At 48.6% G+C, this 19,148-nt stretch overlaps 6 protein-coding genes across 6 annotated transcripts; 2 read left to right on the top strand and 4 right to left on the bottom strand.

Annotated features, from left to right (window-relative positions):
* Positions 1–30: 30 nt before the first annotated feature.
* Positions 31–5,038, bottom strand: SPPG_01788 (uncharacterized protein). Its single transcript, XM_016750101.1, has one exon. It carries the CDS (start codon positions 4,963–4,965, stop codon positions 139–141), a length of 4,827 nt encoding a protein of 1,608 aa, XP_016610744.1. The 5' UTR covers positions 4,966–5,038; the 3' UTR covers positions 31–138.
* An 834-nt stretch (positions 5,039–5,872) lies between these two features.
* SPPG_01787 (uncharacterized protein) lies at positions 5,873–8,118 on the bottom strand (the record flags this gene model as incomplete). The annotated part of the gene is made up of 3 exons (XM_016750100.1): positions 5,873–6,316; positions 6,380–6,435; positions 6,498–8,118. 3 exons carry the CDS (start codon positions 8,116–8,118, stop codon positions 5,873–5,875), a joined length of 2,121 nt encoding a protein of 706 aa, XP_016610743.1.
* A 97-nt stretch (positions 8,119–8,215) lies between these two features.
* SPPG_01786 (uncharacterized protein) lies at positions 8,216–10,120 on the bottom strand (the record flags this gene model as incomplete). Its single annotated transcript, XM_016750099.1, has 4 exons — positions 8,216–8,644; positions 8,712–8,949; positions 9,010–9,682; positions 9,769–10,120. 4 exons carry the CDS (start codon positions 10,118–10,120, stop codon positions 8,216–8,218), a joined length of 1,692 nt encoding a protein of 563 aa, XP_016610742.1.
* A 307-nt stretch (positions 10,121–10,427) lies between these two features.
* On the top strand, positions 10,428–13,469 carry SPPG_01785 (uncharacterized protein; the record flags this gene model as incomplete). Its single annotated transcript, XM_016750098.1, has 11 exons — positions 10,428–11,654; positions 11,718–11,767; positions 11,829–11,836; positions 11,900–11,952; positions 12,011–12,139; positions 12,200–12,251; positions 12,309–12,421; positions 12,478–12,635; positions 12,698–13,005; positions 13,069–13,250; positions 13,313–13,469. The coding sequence occupies 11 exons, from the start codon at positions 10,428–10,430 to the stop codon at positions 13,364–13,366; spliced, it is 2,334 nt and encodes a 777-aa protein (XP_016610741.1). The 3' UTR covers positions 13,367–13,469.
* A 52-nt stretch (positions 13,470–13,521) lies between these two features.
* Positions 13,522–16,070, top strand: SPPG_01784 (uncharacterized protein). The gene is made up of 5 exons (XM_016750097.1): positions 13,522–14,983; positions 15,058–15,093; positions 15,185–15,375; positions 15,448–15,562; positions 15,629–16,070. The coding sequence occupies exons 1-5, from the start codon at positions 13,561–13,563 to the stop codon at positions 15,991–15,993; spliced, it is 2,130 nt and encodes a 709-aa protein (XP_016610740.1). The 5' UTR covers positions 13,522–13,560; the 3' UTR covers positions 15,994–16,070.
* Positions 15,984–18,817, bottom strand: SPPG_01783 (E1 ubiquitin-activating protein UBA2). The gene is made up of 13 exons (XM_016750096.1): positions 18,599–18,817; positions 18,435–18,518; positions 18,211–18,346; positions 18,045–18,145; positions 17,860–17,984; positions 17,737–17,801; positions 17,579–17,676; positions 17,323–17,519; positions 17,094–17,260; positions 16,905–17,017; positions 16,633–16,847; positions 16,425–16,571; positions 15,984–16,363 (listed from the first exon to the last, which is right to left on the bottom strand). Exons 1-13 carry the CDS (start codon positions 18,749–18,751, stop codon positions 16,150–16,152), a joined length of 1,815 nt encoding a protein of 604 aa, XP_016610739.1. The 5' UTR covers positions 18,752–18,817; the 3' UTR covers positions 15,984–16,149.
* Positions 18,818–19,148: the final 331 nt, after the last annotated feature.

Here is a 19,148-nt window from a genome sequence, read left to right as displayed (position 1 = left end):
ATCGAGGCGCACTTTGCTCTCCTACTGGTGTCTCAGTCAGCATGAGAGGATGCCATCATATTAACCAAGAATGCAGCCACAAATTTACACCTATACAACCATTTAAGACTACCTAGCTAACTTTAGTCACAGAAACTGCTATATAAACCGTGTGAAATCTAGCAGGCTCTCCCAACCTCCGGTTGTCACGTTCCTTCCTCCAACATTAAAATCCCCACCGGAACCTCCTCCTTTTTCTCCCCCGTCAGCCCCGCCAGCAGCAGGCGCAGCCGAGGCACTCCCCTCTGCCCGTTCTTTGATCCTCTTGATTTGGCGAAGTCTTTCTCGAGCATTTGATGTGTGGTGATTTGCGTTTCCGCTTTGCAGAAAGATCTGTGAAAATATGTTGGTGTGTACAGCTGACTGACGGACAAACGGTGCCAAAGACGCCCCAGTGACGAGTTTCGGTTCCGACAGGGGACCAATCTCCGGCATATCTGGTCGTAGCTTGGCAACTACTTTAAAGAATTCCCTTTGATATGTTTTACATCGATCAGAAATATGGTGCCCTTGCCCACCATGCATGTTGCTCGGTGTAGTAATTCCGTCTTCTTTGTGCCTGCCAGCAGGCTCAATAATGATATTTACAAAATTAAACTGCGCGGGAATCGTGTCGAAGGCGTATTCTTTTCCGCTTTCGTTCCACACGATTGTCACGAAATCGTTGCCGATGTGTCGCTTCTTAGACGTACATAATGGGTCGTACGGCGATGTTGGCATGAGCGTCGTGCAGTGGAAGATAATTTGAGAAAGGTCGTCGTGCGCATATATTGCGTGTCGACCGTCCAGATCCTCAGAAGTATCTAACCCTCCAGTATAGACGTCTCGACATCCCTTCAGCCGAACTAATCGGCCAAGAGACTGAAGGAACAAGCCGTATGCGCGTGATCCGTGGCCATTGGCCAGTATCTCCGCCTCAGTTTGTTGCCCCGGCCCAACATATACGACACCAATCTTATGTAAATCAACGACGGGCGTTCGATCCAGCACAGATAGGGCACGTCTTGTGCTTTCATCATTTGGTAGGAGATACAGATTTTCTCGCGCCGCTAGGTTCGGGTAGGCTACAAACTGTGCCAAGATGAAGCTGGGATCTACCAAATGGTGGTCCTCTCGGTTGCGAATGGCAGACAATGCAGACGATTTAAGGTCGCGCGCTGACGGCGATGTACTTAAGAGACCTTCTTCGTTACGTTCGTATCGTGGACTTGGCACTGATGTCTTCATATCAATTCCGTCAGGTATGACAACAGAAGACATCGATGTTGACCTTGCCCTACGGAGTCCACCAGAAACTTCTTCCACGAAGAATTCACTAGAGGTGCTATCCGCTGGAGACGCACTCAGTCCGGTTTCTGAGCGCATTCGAGGTGTTTCAATAGCCATTGGAAATTCGCTAGTGTTCGGAATTGAAGACAAGGAAGCGACAGAAACTGACCGCATATGTCTCCGAACATGCTGGTGCGAGCTACCATCGGAATCGCTCCTCCGTAGAGATTGGGCTCCGGCACCATCGTCACTTGCAACGGCCCGCTTGCTTTGGGACGCGCGAAGCCCACGAGAAATCTTTTCAAAGGCTACTGGCGCCAAAAGTGGCACTAACGGAGTGGTAACAGACTTGAGCCGATTGTCTAATCGTACCGAAAATGATATTACACCTGAGGGACGCCGAATGATGACATTCGCCCATCCGGGCTGATTCGAAACTTGAACAGTTAAAAGCGAATTTCCTTGAGCCCAGGTGCGCGATGGTTGTTTATTGATTTTACTGCCTTGGTACATCGTATCGTCCGGTTTTGGCCAGCAGTCAGCGAAAGAGTGATGAATGAGCATGTCGAGAACCAGCTCGATATTCTCATCAAGGGATGCCCGGCGGTCATTCCCCAGTAACAGATAATGAATGATGAAGGGCACGTACTTCTTCCGCTCTGGAAGCTTCAGACTGACGAACCATGCAAGCAGAACCTGATAGGCCAGTTGGACTACGTAAGATGATAATGCAGATGTTGTGGCTGCCGGAGATGCTGAATTGGTTGTGTTAATGTATTGGAGAGCGATGACGAAAACTCTCTTCATATCCACGTCGGTGAAGTTAACTCGCAGCTTTGGTAGCCCGGCTAGCGTAGCCAGAAATTCAAGGTTGTGGACCGCCATAGCAGACGACATCATCTGGGACACTTTCAAAAGAGTTCCCGGGAGAAGCTTCATCATGCTATGCGGAAGTTCAAGCAGAGTCAATGTAAATGCGTGGATACAGGTTTTTGCCGCATTCGGCCATCGATACAGGCCGGTTTGAAAAGCGGCTAGAATTTCATCTTCGTCTTGTTTCGTGAAAAAGTGTCGATAGGCTAGAAGGATATTCAACATCTTCAGTGCAGATAGATACACGTCAGACTTCCGCACAGATGGCGGTAGATCCAAGACTGTCGCAGCAGCCCGCTCATTTATAATCAACTCGCACAAGAACGCGCGAAGAACACTGAGCTGTGGTCCAGCGTTCTGGAAGAAGTGAAGGTTCAGCAGTTGGGTAGCCAGGTTCTGTAAAACAAACGAGTAAATTTCCCAGTTCTTCTCCCTTGTTAGGATCAGGAGCAATGCAGCGGTGTGCTGGGCAATCGGCAAAATGCATATATCTGACTCGCTTCGTTCTGCCGACTGAGGGTCTGCTGACTTTTCGTGCATATCGGTAATCTCATTGTTTGGCTTCCCAGAACAGAATAATGAGGAACATATTTCAAGGTCGTCGGTGTTGGAGAATGTCTCTCCGGAACTATCGTCTGATGAGCCTTTGGTCGCCCGCATCTCCTGCTCACCCTTTTGAACAGTACGCGAGGTTGGTCGAAGTAAGATCCTGTAGAGCGCGTCGGCACGCATTTTTAGCAAATACTGGAGGCATGCCAGCCGAACGAAATGTGGGGCTGCATGGAATGTCGGTATCCGGACAAGGTACTTAAAAATAAGGAGACAGCCTTTTCCGCCGTGCTCCATTGCGCAACGCTCAAAGATCTCCAGGGTCGCATGCAAAGCGCGTAATGACATGTCGGCGGTCAAGGTACCAGTGCCTGGGTTTACGGCAACGGTCGACTGCGTGGCCATGGCAGAGAGCAATTCGGCCAGCATTAGTACACTTGCGATGGCATCCGACTCGGTGTTTAAAGCACACTGTACGAGAGCTTCTACGACTGAAACAACATGCTTCTCTGCAGATCCTGGTGCGACGCGGGCCAGACACGATATCATCTCGTAATAAACAGGCGACTGCGCTTCTTCGCGAGGCAGGTGCCGCATAATGGGCTGCAACAGGACCTCGAAAATCTCCTCCTGCTCTTCCTGCGAGGACATGACAAATGCATCAATCAACAGCTGTAGCATACGCATGCGGATTGACTGGCGGTGCTCACGAAAGAAGAAAACCGACTGAATACGCGAAATAATAGCGACCCTTTCAGAAAAAGCCGCATACGATGAGACACCGAAGGCATGTTCCAGAAGTGACAGTACTGTCGTCTCAGTTAGGTAAGGTCCAAAGGACAACAACAATTCCAGGAACGCCAAAGACATCGGCCCTGCTTGCTCCAGGCACACATCTTTCAATGAGATCAATACTTCATTGAATAAGTCGAAAAACAAAGGAGATGGAGCGGCGAATTCGCTCCAAGATTTGGCGTTCGTGCCACTGATTTGGCAAGGTCTGCCTGGTGCGTCCACCACAAAATGTTTGCTCATCTCTCGCAAAATATCCAACAGCAACTCCCACTCAACCCTTGAAAGTTCTTCACCGTTCTCTGATATCAGTCGCTGAATTGATAGGAGCACTTCAGTATTAACGTCCTTATCACCTAAGCGTGTCGCTCGTCGCAAGTACGGCAACAGGTACATGTATGGGTATGAGAGATTTTTCACTCGCTGTGCACCCCAGCTAGCCATGGCGACCATAAAGACGGCTCCCCGGAGTTGGAGAGCTTGCTCACTTGATGAGATTCCGTCAATGATGCGGCAAAGGTGATCCATCGCGTGTCGCGCTCTATGTGATTTAAGCAGATTTCGCATTACTTGCCAGCTTTCTTGCGTGTATGCAGCCAGGTTGACTGTATATGACAGCATCTCAATCACTGGCCGCAAGGCGGCCATGGGAACAGAGCCATATCGCACTACGCCGTCCAATAACAGTAGCACGTCGTGAACGAGCTCAATCGCTGTAGTGCGGGACGCCATAGAGCATGCGGTTACCACCAAATGCGCGACATGCGATTCGCGAAGAGATAAGAAGGAGAACTTCATCACATTGGTGATAAGGGCAAGCAGTTGTCGCGTTGAAGCAATGTCTGGCGTCATATGATCACTAGCGGGTGCGGACGCAACTGTAGTTGGCACAGATGCTCCTACCTTGGCCTCCAAGTTAAAATCCGCAAACTGCGTGGTCCATTCGCATAACTTTTGTCCTACGTCCAGCTCCAGTTCCCGCAAATCGCGACCATCTTTTGCCAAGTCGCGCAACGTCTGAATTCGTACTCCAAGATGTTCACTGCCCCATTCCTCACTCACCACCGTTTTGAAAAGCGATGCACGGAAGAGGTCACTGTAACTCGTGTTCGACAAGACGCAGGCGCGTGCAAAACCTAAAGCCCCATGTCGGACTGCCTCCGAGTTTGAAATTTTGGTGAATGGTACAACAAGCTGCCACAAGTCTTCAATTTCTGAGGACAGATTAAATTTTTGCACTGCATCGGCAAGCTCAGTGATACTCTGCGCACGTTGCGACTGGTCAATGGGTTTGGACGGATCGAGTTTCTCGACTATGATACTGAGGTCGGGGAGGATAGAAGAGTCAGCCGGCTGGAGATCAATGCTTGCGGTGGCAGAGACTTCCTCCTTTTCTACACGGGCCTTAAACTTTTGCTTTAACCGTTCGAGTGGATTGGACATGCGTACGATGGAGCGAAAGTCAGTAGGTAGTGTATTGGCAATAACAAATATCACAACACAATACACCAGGGAATAAACCGGCGACAACCGGTTCGGAAAAGCCAAGTAATTCCCTCCTTACAACCAACCAACTACCACTAGGCCCAATTACACATGCAATACATTATGGTTGTTTCTAACCGGGTAACTAAGCCCACCACACGAGAGAAATCCTTCCGAAATTCTTTAGTTGGAGGATGTTCAGATACTAAGGTAGATCAGAATTAGACTGGATAATCCGCGTGGGAAAATCAGCAAGAAATACCTGTGATTGTTGCAGCATAGTAATAATAGTATTTGCAAGGGGTTATGTTGTTGTTGTAGTTGGGAGGGTGAGGTCCTCAACACCAGAGCAGTACTCTCATGATGGACTTGAGAGTTGCTTGAGTGTTTGGCAGATGCTTTGAGAGTTGAGGATGGGTAAAGAGGAAAGAGACAGCAAAAGGCCCCCCTTTTATAGACCTTTGACATGCGCCTCACCGCAGTTTAAAAAAAAAACATTAGCATGCATGCCACACCAATCTGAGTGATAGAGGGGATGCTGATTATGCGATATGACTAACCGGATTAATCCGGATAATAATGAGTTCTAGTGCCATTTTCAATCACCTCCACACTATGCATTTTGAGTTAGCGGGGTATGACTCATCGATCGCACACGTAAGCACACCGAAAGACCGGCACATCACCAGTGATGCTCCAAGAAGCATTTATCAGGATGTATAAAAGAAAGAAGCTCCCTTTAACTTTGGTGCCGCTTGCTATTACCACTCTTCACGTCTACATTATGCCAATTTGCTTCCAAATCTTGGAAATGGACAAGGGTGGTATTATTCGCTTTTGATGTATTTTGCGCAAACAACGTACATCAAACAACCCATATGATTGAATCATAATCTGTCGACCATTCGCCCGTAAGATCCTGCGACGTGCCATCCGGTGTCAGCCTTTCTTCCTCCGTCATCTCCGGAGACGAAACGAATAGGGTATCTGAATTTGTAATACCAGACGCCACTCTGGGTGAATGCAGCAAGTCGGGCTCCTCATCTGCATCACTGTGCTCATCGTCACTATCTGGGAACATGACGGATCCGAAGTCCGAGCTGGCCGTCAGGATGTCCCGAGCTTGGCGCTTATCATGAATGGTGCAATCGTCCATAATGAGCCGAATCGCTGCTTCTGGGACAAGGACGTCTTGAATATATTCGATGATGGGTTGCGGTGCGGTCATCCTTGCAGTCAGATAGGGCGTTTTTCCAGCGGTGCCTACAAACATATCATAGATAGTTTTCATGATGACCCTAGCTCCAGTCTACAGAATGCACGGAAATGTTCGTAAACAAGTCATATTTCATTCTCGGTAGGAAAAGCTTACCTTCCCATAATACCCACACGATATTCCCTTCATTGTATTCATCTTATATCTTACACCTGGAACATCAGCCACTCAGCGACACTACAAGAGCACGTCCACATCCTGCTCGCTTAGTCACCTTGAGCTTTCCGCGTCCCCAACTCTTTGTACAGGGCTAATGCCAATTGCCTATAGTAGGATTCTTCCCTTCCTTCAATAATCCTTAGTAGATCGGCAAACATCTGCCGTACACGGCGCCGCGTATTTTTGAAGTCTATCTCTCGAGGATATCCCATGGCTAAACCAGCCGGTATTATATCATCTTCCGCAGTATGCGTACGACAGAATTCATACAACGCGATTGGATCTCGGATAACAATTTCATCGTCTCTCACAACCTCACTTTCGCGTAGCTTATAAAACTGACGACCCACAGAAAGCGACAACGGCAGGCTCAACACTCGCAGACACTGCGGACATCTTAGTCCCTCCTCTTCCTTTCTTTCATCTCCAGAATCTTCGATATCCCAGTCACCAGATGCTCTTCGTCTCTCTTTGATTGGAGACGGAAGCCTTATGCGCGCTTCGAAAAGTTTCAGAAAGCAACCTGTTTGATTCTGTACTGATTTCCCCGCTTTACCAGTTGACGCTGACGTCTCGATCGTTTTGACGCGACCTGCGATTTTCGCTGTGTAGCTGATCTTCCATGGTGGATTCGATCGGATATTTGCCACCTTCTCAATAGCAGCTGCGATCTCAGAACCCTGCGCATCCGATGCAGAGGATATGTTCTTCACTGGCGATTCTCTTCGATGTACTCTAGTTCTCGAACTTCCCCGGTAAACCCTGTTTACCCGTGACATATCCAATGATAGTGAAGTGTTTCGATGTTGGAGCCCTCCTTCCTGCACGCTCCCCACGGTGGTGCAAGCAGGAGCACTCTGGTTGCTCATTACGTGCGGTATCGGTTCATAAAATTCAGATACTCTCCCTGTTCTCGGGACTGAGATTTCATAGTTATGCACAAGAGAAGACCCCAAACTGGCCTCAGAGTTGTTGCCAGTCGTATTCCCACTACACGGTGCCCTTTCTAAATATCCACGCTCTTTGGCTCTCACATGTGCAGAAGCGGAGCTAGTCGACTCAAGGGTACCCTTGCGACGAAAATATTGTTCGCCCTCCGTTATGCTCGGAGAAGACCGTTCGCATTCTGTAGTCTGCCGAGTGCGCCTGGCGGTTGATAGAGAAGGGCTTTTTGAAAGTTTGCAGGTACCTGTTCCAGTGGCAACCCCGGCCACAACCTTCAAGTGCCGCCCAGGACTGGGAAAGATAGATGTATTGCAACCTTCTCGACTTTCCAGAGCATGTGCCATAGAGATCTTGGACTCCTTTTTAACCACACTTGAAACTTCATCGGATGACGGTCCCGCGCATCGGTCCCTGGGACTACTCGTATCAAAAAGCTCTAGCAACGCATCCTCCGCGGCTGGAAAATCTCCTCCATCATCGGAGGAGTCGTTCGCGTTGGGGTCCATGAGTTGCTGCTTGTGGTGTAAGGCTGATTCTGATCTGTTCCAGGTTCTGGTCATACTGTATCGACTCTTGGCTTTCATGGTTGAGCATTGTTCACAGGTTACATACTGTATATGACGGCGTCTTGTGTAGTAGAGTAAGGACCGCCGGTGATCTGCGCATGGGAGCAGGACCTCATCACAGATGACAGCAATGCATGAGACTCGCCCTTCATTGACGCCAGTCATTATATCAATTTTTGTACAGACAACGACTATGAAGCATTAACAACATCCCCACACATGGCAAATACATCATCCCGCAGTAGCTCAAACATCGGCCAGTTCATTTGACTGCTTTCTTCAAGATCTTTTCCACTTCCATGTAATTTTCCGTTGGTACACGTACAATCTCTCGCCCGAAGTGCGCCTCAATTGCTTTCATCTCCCTGTAGCTCTCTTCATTATGCACAAAGTTAATGCTCACACCCTTGCGTCCAAATCGTCCAGTACGGCCGATACGATGAAGGTAGGTCTCGGGATCTGGGCGGCGATTTGCGTCCAATGGCATATCGTAATTTACTACCAGATTGACTTGCAAAATATCGATACCCCGCGCTATCACATTGGTGCTGATCAGGACCTTGCAGCGCCCGTCACGGAAGTCGTCTATTGCCTTATCACGCTCTTCAGGTCCGAAACCACCGTGTAGGACCAGGCATACATGCCCTTGCGAGCTCAGTGCTTTACCCAGCTTTTCAGCGACTTCCCTTCGCTGGTTCACACATAAAGAGAGGTGTTCAATTCAATGCCGATGAGGCCTTATGAAAACAGCGACTCACCCGCACGAAAATAATACTCTGGCCAATAGTGAGTAACCCGTAGAGAGCACACAGAACCTCCACCTTGTGCTCCTCATTACGGCAATCCATGTAGAATTGCTTAATTCCTTCTACAGACAATTCCTCTTGTCGCAGTGAGATCATATTAGCGTTCTTGGCAAATTTTACCGCGAAATTCCGAACGTTCTCTGGGAATGTTGCGGAGAACAATACGATTTGACAGTTACGAGGCATTTGACTGTGATAAATGTAGGAATCAGATTTCTGCTTGACTTTCTCATATCTGATCCATACTCACTTCTTCACGCGAATACTTTGATCGCCAAGTCCACTCTGGTCCAACATATTGTCTGCTTCATCGAGAACGAAAATCCTCACATTCGTAACATCTAACGCTCTCCGCCTGACTAGGTCATTCACTGTGCCCGTAGTACCAACCACGATGTGTGCATTGATTTTATCCCCGCGTGAAACTGACTCTTTGATGGCAAACGCTGTCGTGACAGGTGTATATTTTCCCATTTCTTTTACAGCATCCATGATCTGTCGAGCTAACTCACGGGCCGGAGCCAGACAGATCGCTTGAGGGGCATTCAAAGCGAAGTTAACACGACTAAGCATAGTGAGTACAAATGCCGCGGTTTTTCCAGTGCCGGATTGTGATTGTCCTATCATGTTCTTTGGGGGGTTGGCTAATAGCAAAGGAAGCGCTTTCTCTTGAATTTTGGAAGGACGTTGAAATCCCATAGCGTAGAGTCCCTTTAGAAGATCTGGATGTAATCCAAGATCCTCAAATGTAGAAACTCCCGAATATAGTGTGTTGTTCACATCGGCTTCAAGATCTGCCAGTTTCACTTCGACAACTTCATCGGACTCCACTAGTCCAGGCCTCCTCATGGGCCCCACATCATCTTCAACATCATCAGTCGAGAGCTTGTCTACCCGTTCCACAATTTCCTCAACATCTTCGCCTAATGAAGTTGACGACAAACATTTGAGAATGAGCGCCCGCTCGGCCAAGTGCAAACAGCTAATACAAGGGTGAAAGCCGACGTACTCTTAGAGTCTGGCGAAAGTGCTGAGGCGGGTGAGCTGTTAGACTTCACTTTGGTATCGTTGCCGTTGCCAATCGATGCGGTTGGACTCTGGCCCCAGCCGCTGAATGTCGTGGTAGTAGCGGGACTGTCGGGTTTAGGTTTTCCCATGTCAAACTTCGGGTTTTCACCCCATCCAGTAGACTTGTATGCAGCTGGTGCAGGTCCCCAGCCTCCAACATCACCGGACGTCAACGGAGTACTATCCGATGAGGCTGTCCCGCTTTTACCCCAGCCTCCATCTGTTGTCGGCGCAGTTGGACCAGCCTCGGCCACTCCATTTCCAGTATTGAGGGTTGTTTTTTGGTCAGACATTATCGTATGTAGAAAGATCTGTTGCAGATCAGACGCGGCCAAGTTTCGGGCTGCTCGATCCTGAAAGCTGTCTGACCAATTTGTTGGCCGATCAACCGCTAATGCTGGATGTCTCCGATTCCAACCATTGCTTATATAAGCATCTCCGCATTGGATAGCTGGTCGTGGGCATGCGATATACACATAAAAAACAGAGCTAGAGGAAGCAATGTATGTACCTGTATATGAAGCACTGATATACTTAGTATTACTTGTAACATATGCGCGAGCACTCAGTAGCTATGGCCAAGGTATTCAGGACCGATATATGTCATCATACAACCGAATTGACCGAAGCTACCAACATTCAGATTTGCAGACTTTATTCAAAAGATATGAGGAGGTGAAATCAGTGGGACGGCACAAACGCTCTCTTGTAGGGGAGGCCGATTCTTGGGAACTTAAGCTTACGACCCCAAGGCGGTCGCTGACAGTTGATGTTGAGGTGAATGTCGGCCTTCTCCGGAAGTTGCACTACGCAAATCCCGCCAGCTTCTCGTCCACATTTGACGCTAGCTCGGTGCTCAAGGGAAGGGTTAGTGGACAGCCGGATTCAAGTGTTCGGTTAACTGCAATGGGAAATGATCTCTTTGAAGGCAGAATCACATATGACGATGACGAGGGACAACGGAAAACATTACACATTGAATTGGTTCGCTCAGGCACGGACCTAAGCGCTCCGCAAATGAGCATGATTATGTACGAGGATCATGATTTGTTGGATAAGTTTCGAGAACGGCCAACTTGTTTTGAAGTCCCTGCTCCTGGTGGCATAACAGAGGAGTTGTGGCACTCGGGACTTCCGTCACTTGCAGAGCGCGCCGTTAACAACATTGCGATTGATCAGAGTGCGATAGAAGTAGAATGTCGGCCAGGAGAAACTATTTGCCCTCTGATGCTCTCCAATATTCCTCGCATGTCTATTTTCCAAATGGCTCAACCCGCTACCGTGGGATATGGTCGGGATTGCCCAGTCGCTGTCGTCGCGGACATCACCTTCAGTAAAATGTTTGGCAACGATTCTGAGAGGACTATACTGTCACTCTTTAACGATGTGGACAGCATTTATCTGGAGGAGTTCAACGTTGGTACTCCCATCAGGTTAGAGCAAGGTCCTGGCGATATTGAGCTGGCGTACTTACCGGCATGTCACAGTTATCTGTATGTGGTGCGCAATGTCGATGATCCCAGCGGCTTTGGAAAACCCGCGACATCAGCATCAGACCTTCTTTCACAACTGCAGGTAGCTGTACTCAACAAGCGGCTTCCGTCGTTCAACGGTGCGTGCTTGGTCCATCTCATGACCTTCCAAGATTTCAATCCGACTCTTGGGTTAGCTTATGTGAGTCATGCGGCAAAGCGATTCAACGTAGCATGCACTAAGGATCCACACAGGTCGGAAGGAAAGGATATGCGGGGGGAATATGTTCAGGTGGTGGCTATAACACCGGCATTTCCACCCCGATATATGGAAGCATGCTTGTGGCTAGAGTATGTATGATTTTACCGCTGCTATAAGCAAAGTTACTCAGTCATCTACTTTGTCTATTGACTTTAGTCGACGGCGGTTGTAACTTTGGCTCATGAGCTGGGCCACGGGATGGGATCGTAAGTAGGAAATGTGTGTTATGTTCAGCTTAAGCCAGATTGTTCATTCCGTTGCACGCAGATTTCATGGTAAACAACATGAAGGCTTGTGTCTGAGAGTAGGCAAAGCACTAAACATTGCGAATCTGCAAGATGGTCAGCATGAAGATCCTCCTGGTAATCCCCCAGAATGCCTGCCACCTCAGGTACACACTTACGCGCTTTCTCGCACGGACCCTACTGTCTGAACTCAAACTCGTCAAGCCCTATATAATGTATCCATCAGCTTCTACTTCAAGCAATTCTCGAAAGTTCTCTAGCTGCTCTCAATATTCGATCAACAGAGCACTCAACCAGATCGCAAGTTGCTTCGTCGCAAGAAATGCGCTGACGGTAGGCCCATTCTTTCTTATCAGGATTCAATCCAACTTTGTAACGAATCCTCAAAACTAGGGGTTGGAAGAAAATGCCACCCCGGACCTATGGTATACTGCAGTTATTGAAGGTATCCTCATAATTGAAAGTTAGTTGGGACGTCCCAATCTTAAGGCAAGAGCTTCAGCTGAGGACCAATGTAAAGCGGCGCCGAATTTACCGAAAGCGCCACCATCTGGAGCTTACGAAGACTGTCCGTATATGTTACCTACGCAATACAGTTGCACGCTAGCATGTCTGGTTCGTAACTGCTGTGAGTAGATGCTTGGCCACGACATCTAATTGTCGGCTGCCAGGATCCTGAAAACCCTGATCGATGTCTGATGTTTCGAGACGGATCCGGCAGGATTCGAAATAAGACGGATGGAACGCTTTGTGGCAGTTTTCATGATCAGACAATGGTGTGTTTGGGCGGCATGTGCCGGCGAGACGATCGCCCGAATGTTTGTGACAGGTGATATCTCAGTTCAGTTGATAGCAGGTATCAGCTCACATTAATAGTAGAAGCCAACCCAGGAGAAAGCCCTGTTGCAATGCATACGGAATTCTGAGAAACTCAACACATCTATGCCGGAAAGCGGAAGATAGCGGCACATGCCTCAAAGGGTACTTTTGCGATTCTGCAAGTGAAGAGTGTCCAGCCACAGTCACCCCCAAGCGGCCTGGAACACCTTGCTCTCTTCAGCACCGTAAATGCGGGCCTGCTGACGACGTCGGCTGCGGCGTATGCGGGGACCATGCGTTCGAGGGTCAGTGCCTCTCAAGGAACTCGTCGGCTGCTGCGAATTTGACGAAGCTTAATTGGGCGGACTGGGTAGAGCCAGGTACGATTGACAGCAATATAATATGTAACTAAACTTTACAGCTAATTGCTATGGGCATGTAAGATGGGACGCAACACATGGAAACAGTTTCTACCCCTTCATCAACGGGAGGAAATGATGTCAAGACCGACGGACTGCCTACGTGGATCCGTCCAACATTTATTGCTACTGGATGTGTAATTGGCAGCGCTATTGTTGGAGCTGGAGGATTCTTCCTTGTTAAAAAGCGGTTGCAACTTGCACAGGTTCGTCGGGTCCGCAGGAATCACGCTTAAATTCCTACCTTACATATCTCTCTACACATCAGGTGGATCCCGGCAACAAAAACATTATGGTGTACTCATCCTCTAGCATGGCATGATGTAACTCATGCATTCTGTACATAGTGCTTTTCAACTTCAACCAATATCACACTGGCGGACTTGGGCTTACGATAATTGTACCAGGTCACGTGTCGGGATGCGCAGAGCTCAACAGCTGAGATCCCAGCTCTTTTGCAACGGATTGTGCGTACGCCTTTGCATCCACACATGCTGCAGAGCGTCACCGCAGCCAATGTCTGATTCCCTTTATACGATGCCGACTGCGTCGGTGGTTGGAGCACAGCAACAAAACCTCTTGCAACAGCAGCAGCAAATAGGCGCCAGAGCTTCACCTCAACTCTTACCTGTCAACCCTATCATGTCTCCAAACCCGCCGCTCATGTCGCAGGCCACGCCGCTAATACCTCAAGGAACTGCGTCTCCGCAACTGAATGCGTCAGCAACGTTAGTAGGTCGACCTGGATTTATTCAGAATGTCGCAAACCGGGGACGAGGAAGAGGCCGAGGTCGTGGTGCTGTAATACAACAGCAAGCTGGTATGATGGGGTCCTTACCCGGTGGGGTTGTCGGGCAGCTAGGGTTTGCTGCTGGCCAAATGGCTTTACAGGGCTTCCCACAAAATGCTCTTCCTGGAATGACAATTCCAGGACAGTTTTCACCTCGAACGGTACCTGCCGCAAGCTTGCCACAACAACAACAACAACAGCTCCTTACACAACAACAGCAACAGCTACAGCAGCTGCGACAATTTGCTATCCGTAACCATCTCCTTCAGCAGCAGGCGGCGCTTCCGAGCCCCCCAATCCAACATCCACCAGCGCAAGCCACGAACGCGATGAACCCACAAATGCAGCAGAGACCTCAACAGCAAATACAGCGCCCTCAAAATATTCAAGGGACCGGTTCTGTTCCTCTGCCTGCCTTAAGTGCCGCTGGGGTAGCTGCAGGTGCGATGCCTGGTGCTCCTCGGCCAAACAGTGCACCCACCGCTGCAACACCGACTACAGGCGGAGCAAATATTATACCAAATCAGATGCCAAATATATCAGCACAGGAAAAACAAATTATATCAAGGTTCCATCAATTCAGAAAAGCATCTGTCGACTTGAAACAGGCCGCGGATCAAGCCACGACGGAAGACGAGAAACGAAGACTCACCGAACAATGCAGACAGGCACAGCAACAAGCACAGGCCGTCTGGCAGCACATGACGGCGCCTATGAGAAACTGGTATGGGGCAATGACGCGCCGGCAGGAGCTCCAGCGGCAGCAGCTTCTAAGGGCTCAAGCGAGCGGGCCACGTCCTCAACAGCCACTTCCTGGGTCAGCAGTAGCCCAAAACATATCAGCCCTACGACCACAGCCACCACAAGCACAACCAGTCTCTCAACAGCGACCCATGCAGCCAATACCCCAACCCCATGCACCCACACATCCACAATTGCAACAACAGCAACAGCAACAACAAGCACAACGGCCGACAGCTGTCCAACGGCCCCTGGCGGTTCAGGTCTCGACAGCCCCACTAGTTTCGGCACAGGCAGGTCAACCCGCAATTAGCATTGCGTCCTCACAAGTTCAGCCAGCGAACGCGCAATTAGTAGGAAAATCCCCTACGGTAGGGGGTCCAGCGGCAATGAGTCCTCAACAGCAAGGTAGGCAGAATTTTCATAGAGCGATTTACTTGGACATAATACACCACTTGAAGCTGATCCCATGATGCATCCAGCACCAGCACCACCAATATTTGTAGCACCGGCGCCAGGTTGTATTGCAGCCACGGATTAAATGGTTCTTTCATCTAAGGGTGACCAATTCTAAGATCGTCCCATTCTCGGTGTATCTTCCTTTCACAGGAACCGGATCCGCTTTTATCCCTCGTAAGGCAACACCACCTCCCATCGGGGAAGAGCTACCTCAAGAAAACCCGGACGTAGGGACCAGTAGTCCCATGTTGACACTGGATTCGGTGCTTGGGAAGAGAAAACTGAGCGAGCTTGTCGAGCAGATTGATCCCAGTGAAAGGCTGGAACCTGAAACTGAGGAGGTGGGTGCACTTGTTCTGACTTGTCGATTTCAAGTTGTGGCTCCGTTCCTCTTGGATTGATCAGAACTTCAGTTTCTCCTGCATCTTGCCGATGATTTTATTTTGGAAGTCACCAAGAGGGCATGTAAAGCCGCCAAACACCGGGGCGCCACTGCGCTTGGCATCAAGGATTTGCAGCTAGAACTCGGTATGCTGCGACCAGCTAGCACATCGTGGGAATCTTAACGTTCTAATTGAATGTGCTCCTTGGCAGAGCGTAATTGGAATCTCAGAATACCCGGATTTGCAAATGAAGTTCGACCAAACCGTCGTCCGGTCGTCAATAATGCGCACCTATCTCGCTTAACGTTGCTGCATAAACAAAGACATTTAGACAATATTAAACGACGTGCACTCGAGCAGAAGCAGAGCAGTGCCAATGTGGGCACTCAGAAATTAGAAGGGAGGGCGAGTAATGAAGCAACTATTGTCGATCTCACCGCAGCTAACGCAGACAGTAAGCCTGTGAACGGGTCGGGACCAGTATCTCAACCGCCGCTACCGTCATCAGCACCAAACGCTTCATCCGTGAATGGCATAACCAGCCCTTCCACAATTCCGATAGTAGGCAGCGCTTGAGATACATTGTGAAACTTCGTATATATACAATTATATTATACCACGCGGAGTGGACATCCCACTAAGCTGATAAGCAACTTGCCTATATTGCCCCCTACATTGCTGTCTATATAATCACAGCTTCGAGGTCACCCTCCTTCATTACCTTAGTTAACTTCAATCGCCAACAACGACCACATCGTCATCAACCGCCGTAACTTCTGGGTCCATTTTCCTTCTTTTGGTCAAGCTGGATTCGCCGTTTATCTCCGTCAGGTCGTTTGCAGAGCGTTTGGTCTCGTTAGTTTCAGGCTCAGGCTTCCGAGGACGAGGAGGAATATCTCTATCCCCATCAAGTATAAAGAGAGTTTCCGATTCACCAAGACTGTCACTGTAAAATAAAGAACCTTTCAGTAGTCAGGCAGTACCAGAATCCCACTCTGTGATCGCACCTATGGACAATATGTAAGACCACAGTGACGTTTTTGGTCTCTTCGTCATCGTCATCGTTTGTTATCATCACTCGGGATGCATGCAAAATTCCCAAATCTTTCAATGTCACATCCATATTGTCTTCGAAATCCGGATCATATAGCAACCTATCTCACAATCAATGATGAGAGATCAGCAAGTATTTTGTGGCATCACGTAGATACCGACCTATCCCCTTCCTGAACTGTTATTTCTCCGGATATACCCAATCCTTGACTTTCGTCCTCGCCCTCGGGATGTTGCTGAATGACGCGCTCCACTAAGTCCCGTAATGTCGCCGTGCGCGTGTTGATTGTCAGGATAAAGGAGCCTGTTGTGCATACAGCACAGTTTGAGTTGGGTTTATCCAGTCGTTCAGGGTTGATAGTGCTGGCAACCCATGTCTGGTACAAGGAATTCAATATGCGAATACAGGAGAGGAATGGATCTATGGTTCGTACGTTTTTGCAGTCAGACCAATTTCCTCCAAGCACTTTCATCGCCGTAAGAACAATGAGTCCGGCAATGATTGCATTTGTTGTTGCAACGGCTGGAATGATGTTTCCTGCCATTTCTTTTAGGGAAACGTTAGAGTTGGAACGTTTCCTAGAACGAGTCATTAAAGTTGCCAAATAGAATACGAATACCACCTTTCACCGCAAATCTGCTTTTCTGCTCCAATCCATATATGTATGCCCGCAAGTTGGCGGTCGCGGTGACGAAGTTCAGGGCATCGTCATCGTCCTTGTCGAAACTCAAACTGTAGTTTGGATCGGTCCTCCGCTGTTCCAGGAGCCGTTTGGCAAGCTCAGGCACGCTGCGGTATGTAATCAACCAAAAATCTAGGAATAATGACAGGCAGAATAAGAAACTACAAACCTCTCGAGAAATACTTCGGCATTCTCTTCCAAAGTCCAAACTTTGTGGTCCCATTGATTCCACTCCACACTGTCTCTCATTGGTTTTGTGCTCTTTCGGTTACCCGCTATTTCTTCAAAATTTAGTGGAGTGGGCGGTCGACGGTTCTTCCACAGCTCCTCCATTAGAAGTAAACCCTTGATATCATCTGTGAATACCTAAAGGGAGTTGGCGTTGAGTTCTTGGAGGTCCGTTTATGTCTCCAAGGGCGCGATACCTTCTCAAACACCAGCTTTCCGTATGCATCTGACCCAATGGCATCCCTCAAACGTTTCAATGCCTCATTTTCATGGCGGAGATGGGCCATTTCCTCGGCTAGAACGCAGACAGGTGTGAAATTTGGATGTAAAAGCGTACACATATATGAAGATATACCGTTCTGAGATGTCTCTTCGAGGTTTATGGTTGGCTCTTCCTCTTCTGTGTTACCAAACAGCTGACTCCATTCGAGCCTGAGACAATAGCGCCCGACTAACCGTTAACTACGAACATGCTTACTTGAAGAGGTAGCTTTTCGCCCATACAATACAGTGTATAGGTGCACTTGGCGTGCTTCGAATGGTACATACTGGATAGGTCTTCTTCGTCGGTTTCGCATCGCAGTCATAACAGCGCGTCAAACGCTAAGATCAAAACTAAGGTTGGCATCCTAAAAGCAGGTATATTTCCATACAAAGTCCTACCTTCATGTGGAGTGTTACTTGACCCCTGAACCCTTCTGTTCCAGATTCGATCAAAGGCACACCTGCTGCCAAGCACATTCCGTTCACATGACGACGTGCGGCTGAGATTCCATTAAAGTTAGTTTCCTGAGGTTATACTACAGTATAGAGGTTGATTCAAGGATACCTAAATTATCGAGAGCATTTAAGACTATATCAAATGACTTGAACCAAGAGATGTCAAACTGCGGTTCGTAGATACTGGCATGGTGTGCCACAATCTTCGCATCTGGGTTGAAGTGAAGGGCGGATTCTCGCGCGACCTGAAGTTATTGAGACACTTCAGCTGATGTTTCGTAGAATGGAAAATGACTTCGATACATTGAAAAGAATAATGACATGCACACTTACGGAGGCCTTTGCTTTGCCGATATGATGTCGCTGAAACAAGAACTGCCTGTTCAAGTTGGACATGTCAATTGTATCTAGATCTACCTTTGAGAACGGTGAGGGTTCTCAGCATTCTATTTTCCATATTGTTGCTTGCTTCCAAAATCACACTGGCCAGAACATACCACTTCCACGTAGCTAAAGCCGGACATGACAAGGTTCTTCAAAAGTTCACATCCAATCCCGCCCGCACCGACCATCAGCACGCGTGCTTCGGAAACTTTTTGGAAAAGGTCCACGCCAATAGTGGTCTTGCTATGCTGATAGCGACCGGCCATGGTGTGAAACTCTTTCAGTCAGTGCGTGTCCACCCCCCAAAATCCAGCACCCAAAAACGTAGGTTGACGATTGGGAAGCAGATTCCAAGGTTTGAATTGCGTGATTCCAATGCATAAAGTGTTCAGCGGTTGGATCCAATCGGAAACAATTTGCCGCCGGCCATGATGGGGTCATCGCCCTCCGTTTCAGATATTGGTTCGCAGCACTGCCTCAGCTGCGACATTTCTCAAAAGTTGCGGTTTCCCCAAATATTTCGGGCAAGCAAGCAGCGTTTTTGGCAGAACCAACGCGGTCAACTTATTCCGCAAATCGCCTGCCGATGACAAGGATGAATGTCCCACGCCAAGTGGGACTGCTTGTCATCACCCTCCTTATTCGTCTGACAGTAGTATTCGG

This window comes from Spizellomyces punctatus (genome assembly GCF_000182565.1).
Source record: "Spizellomyces punctatus DAOM BR117 chromosome Unknown supercont1.3, whole genome shotgun sequence".
In the NCBI taxonomy this organism is placed as follows: Eukaryota; Fungi; Chytridiomycota; class Chytridiomycetes; order Spizellomycetales; family Spizellomycetaceae; genus Spizellomyces; species Spizellomyces punctatus.
This window is presented reverse-complemented; position numbering and strand designations above follow the sequence as displayed.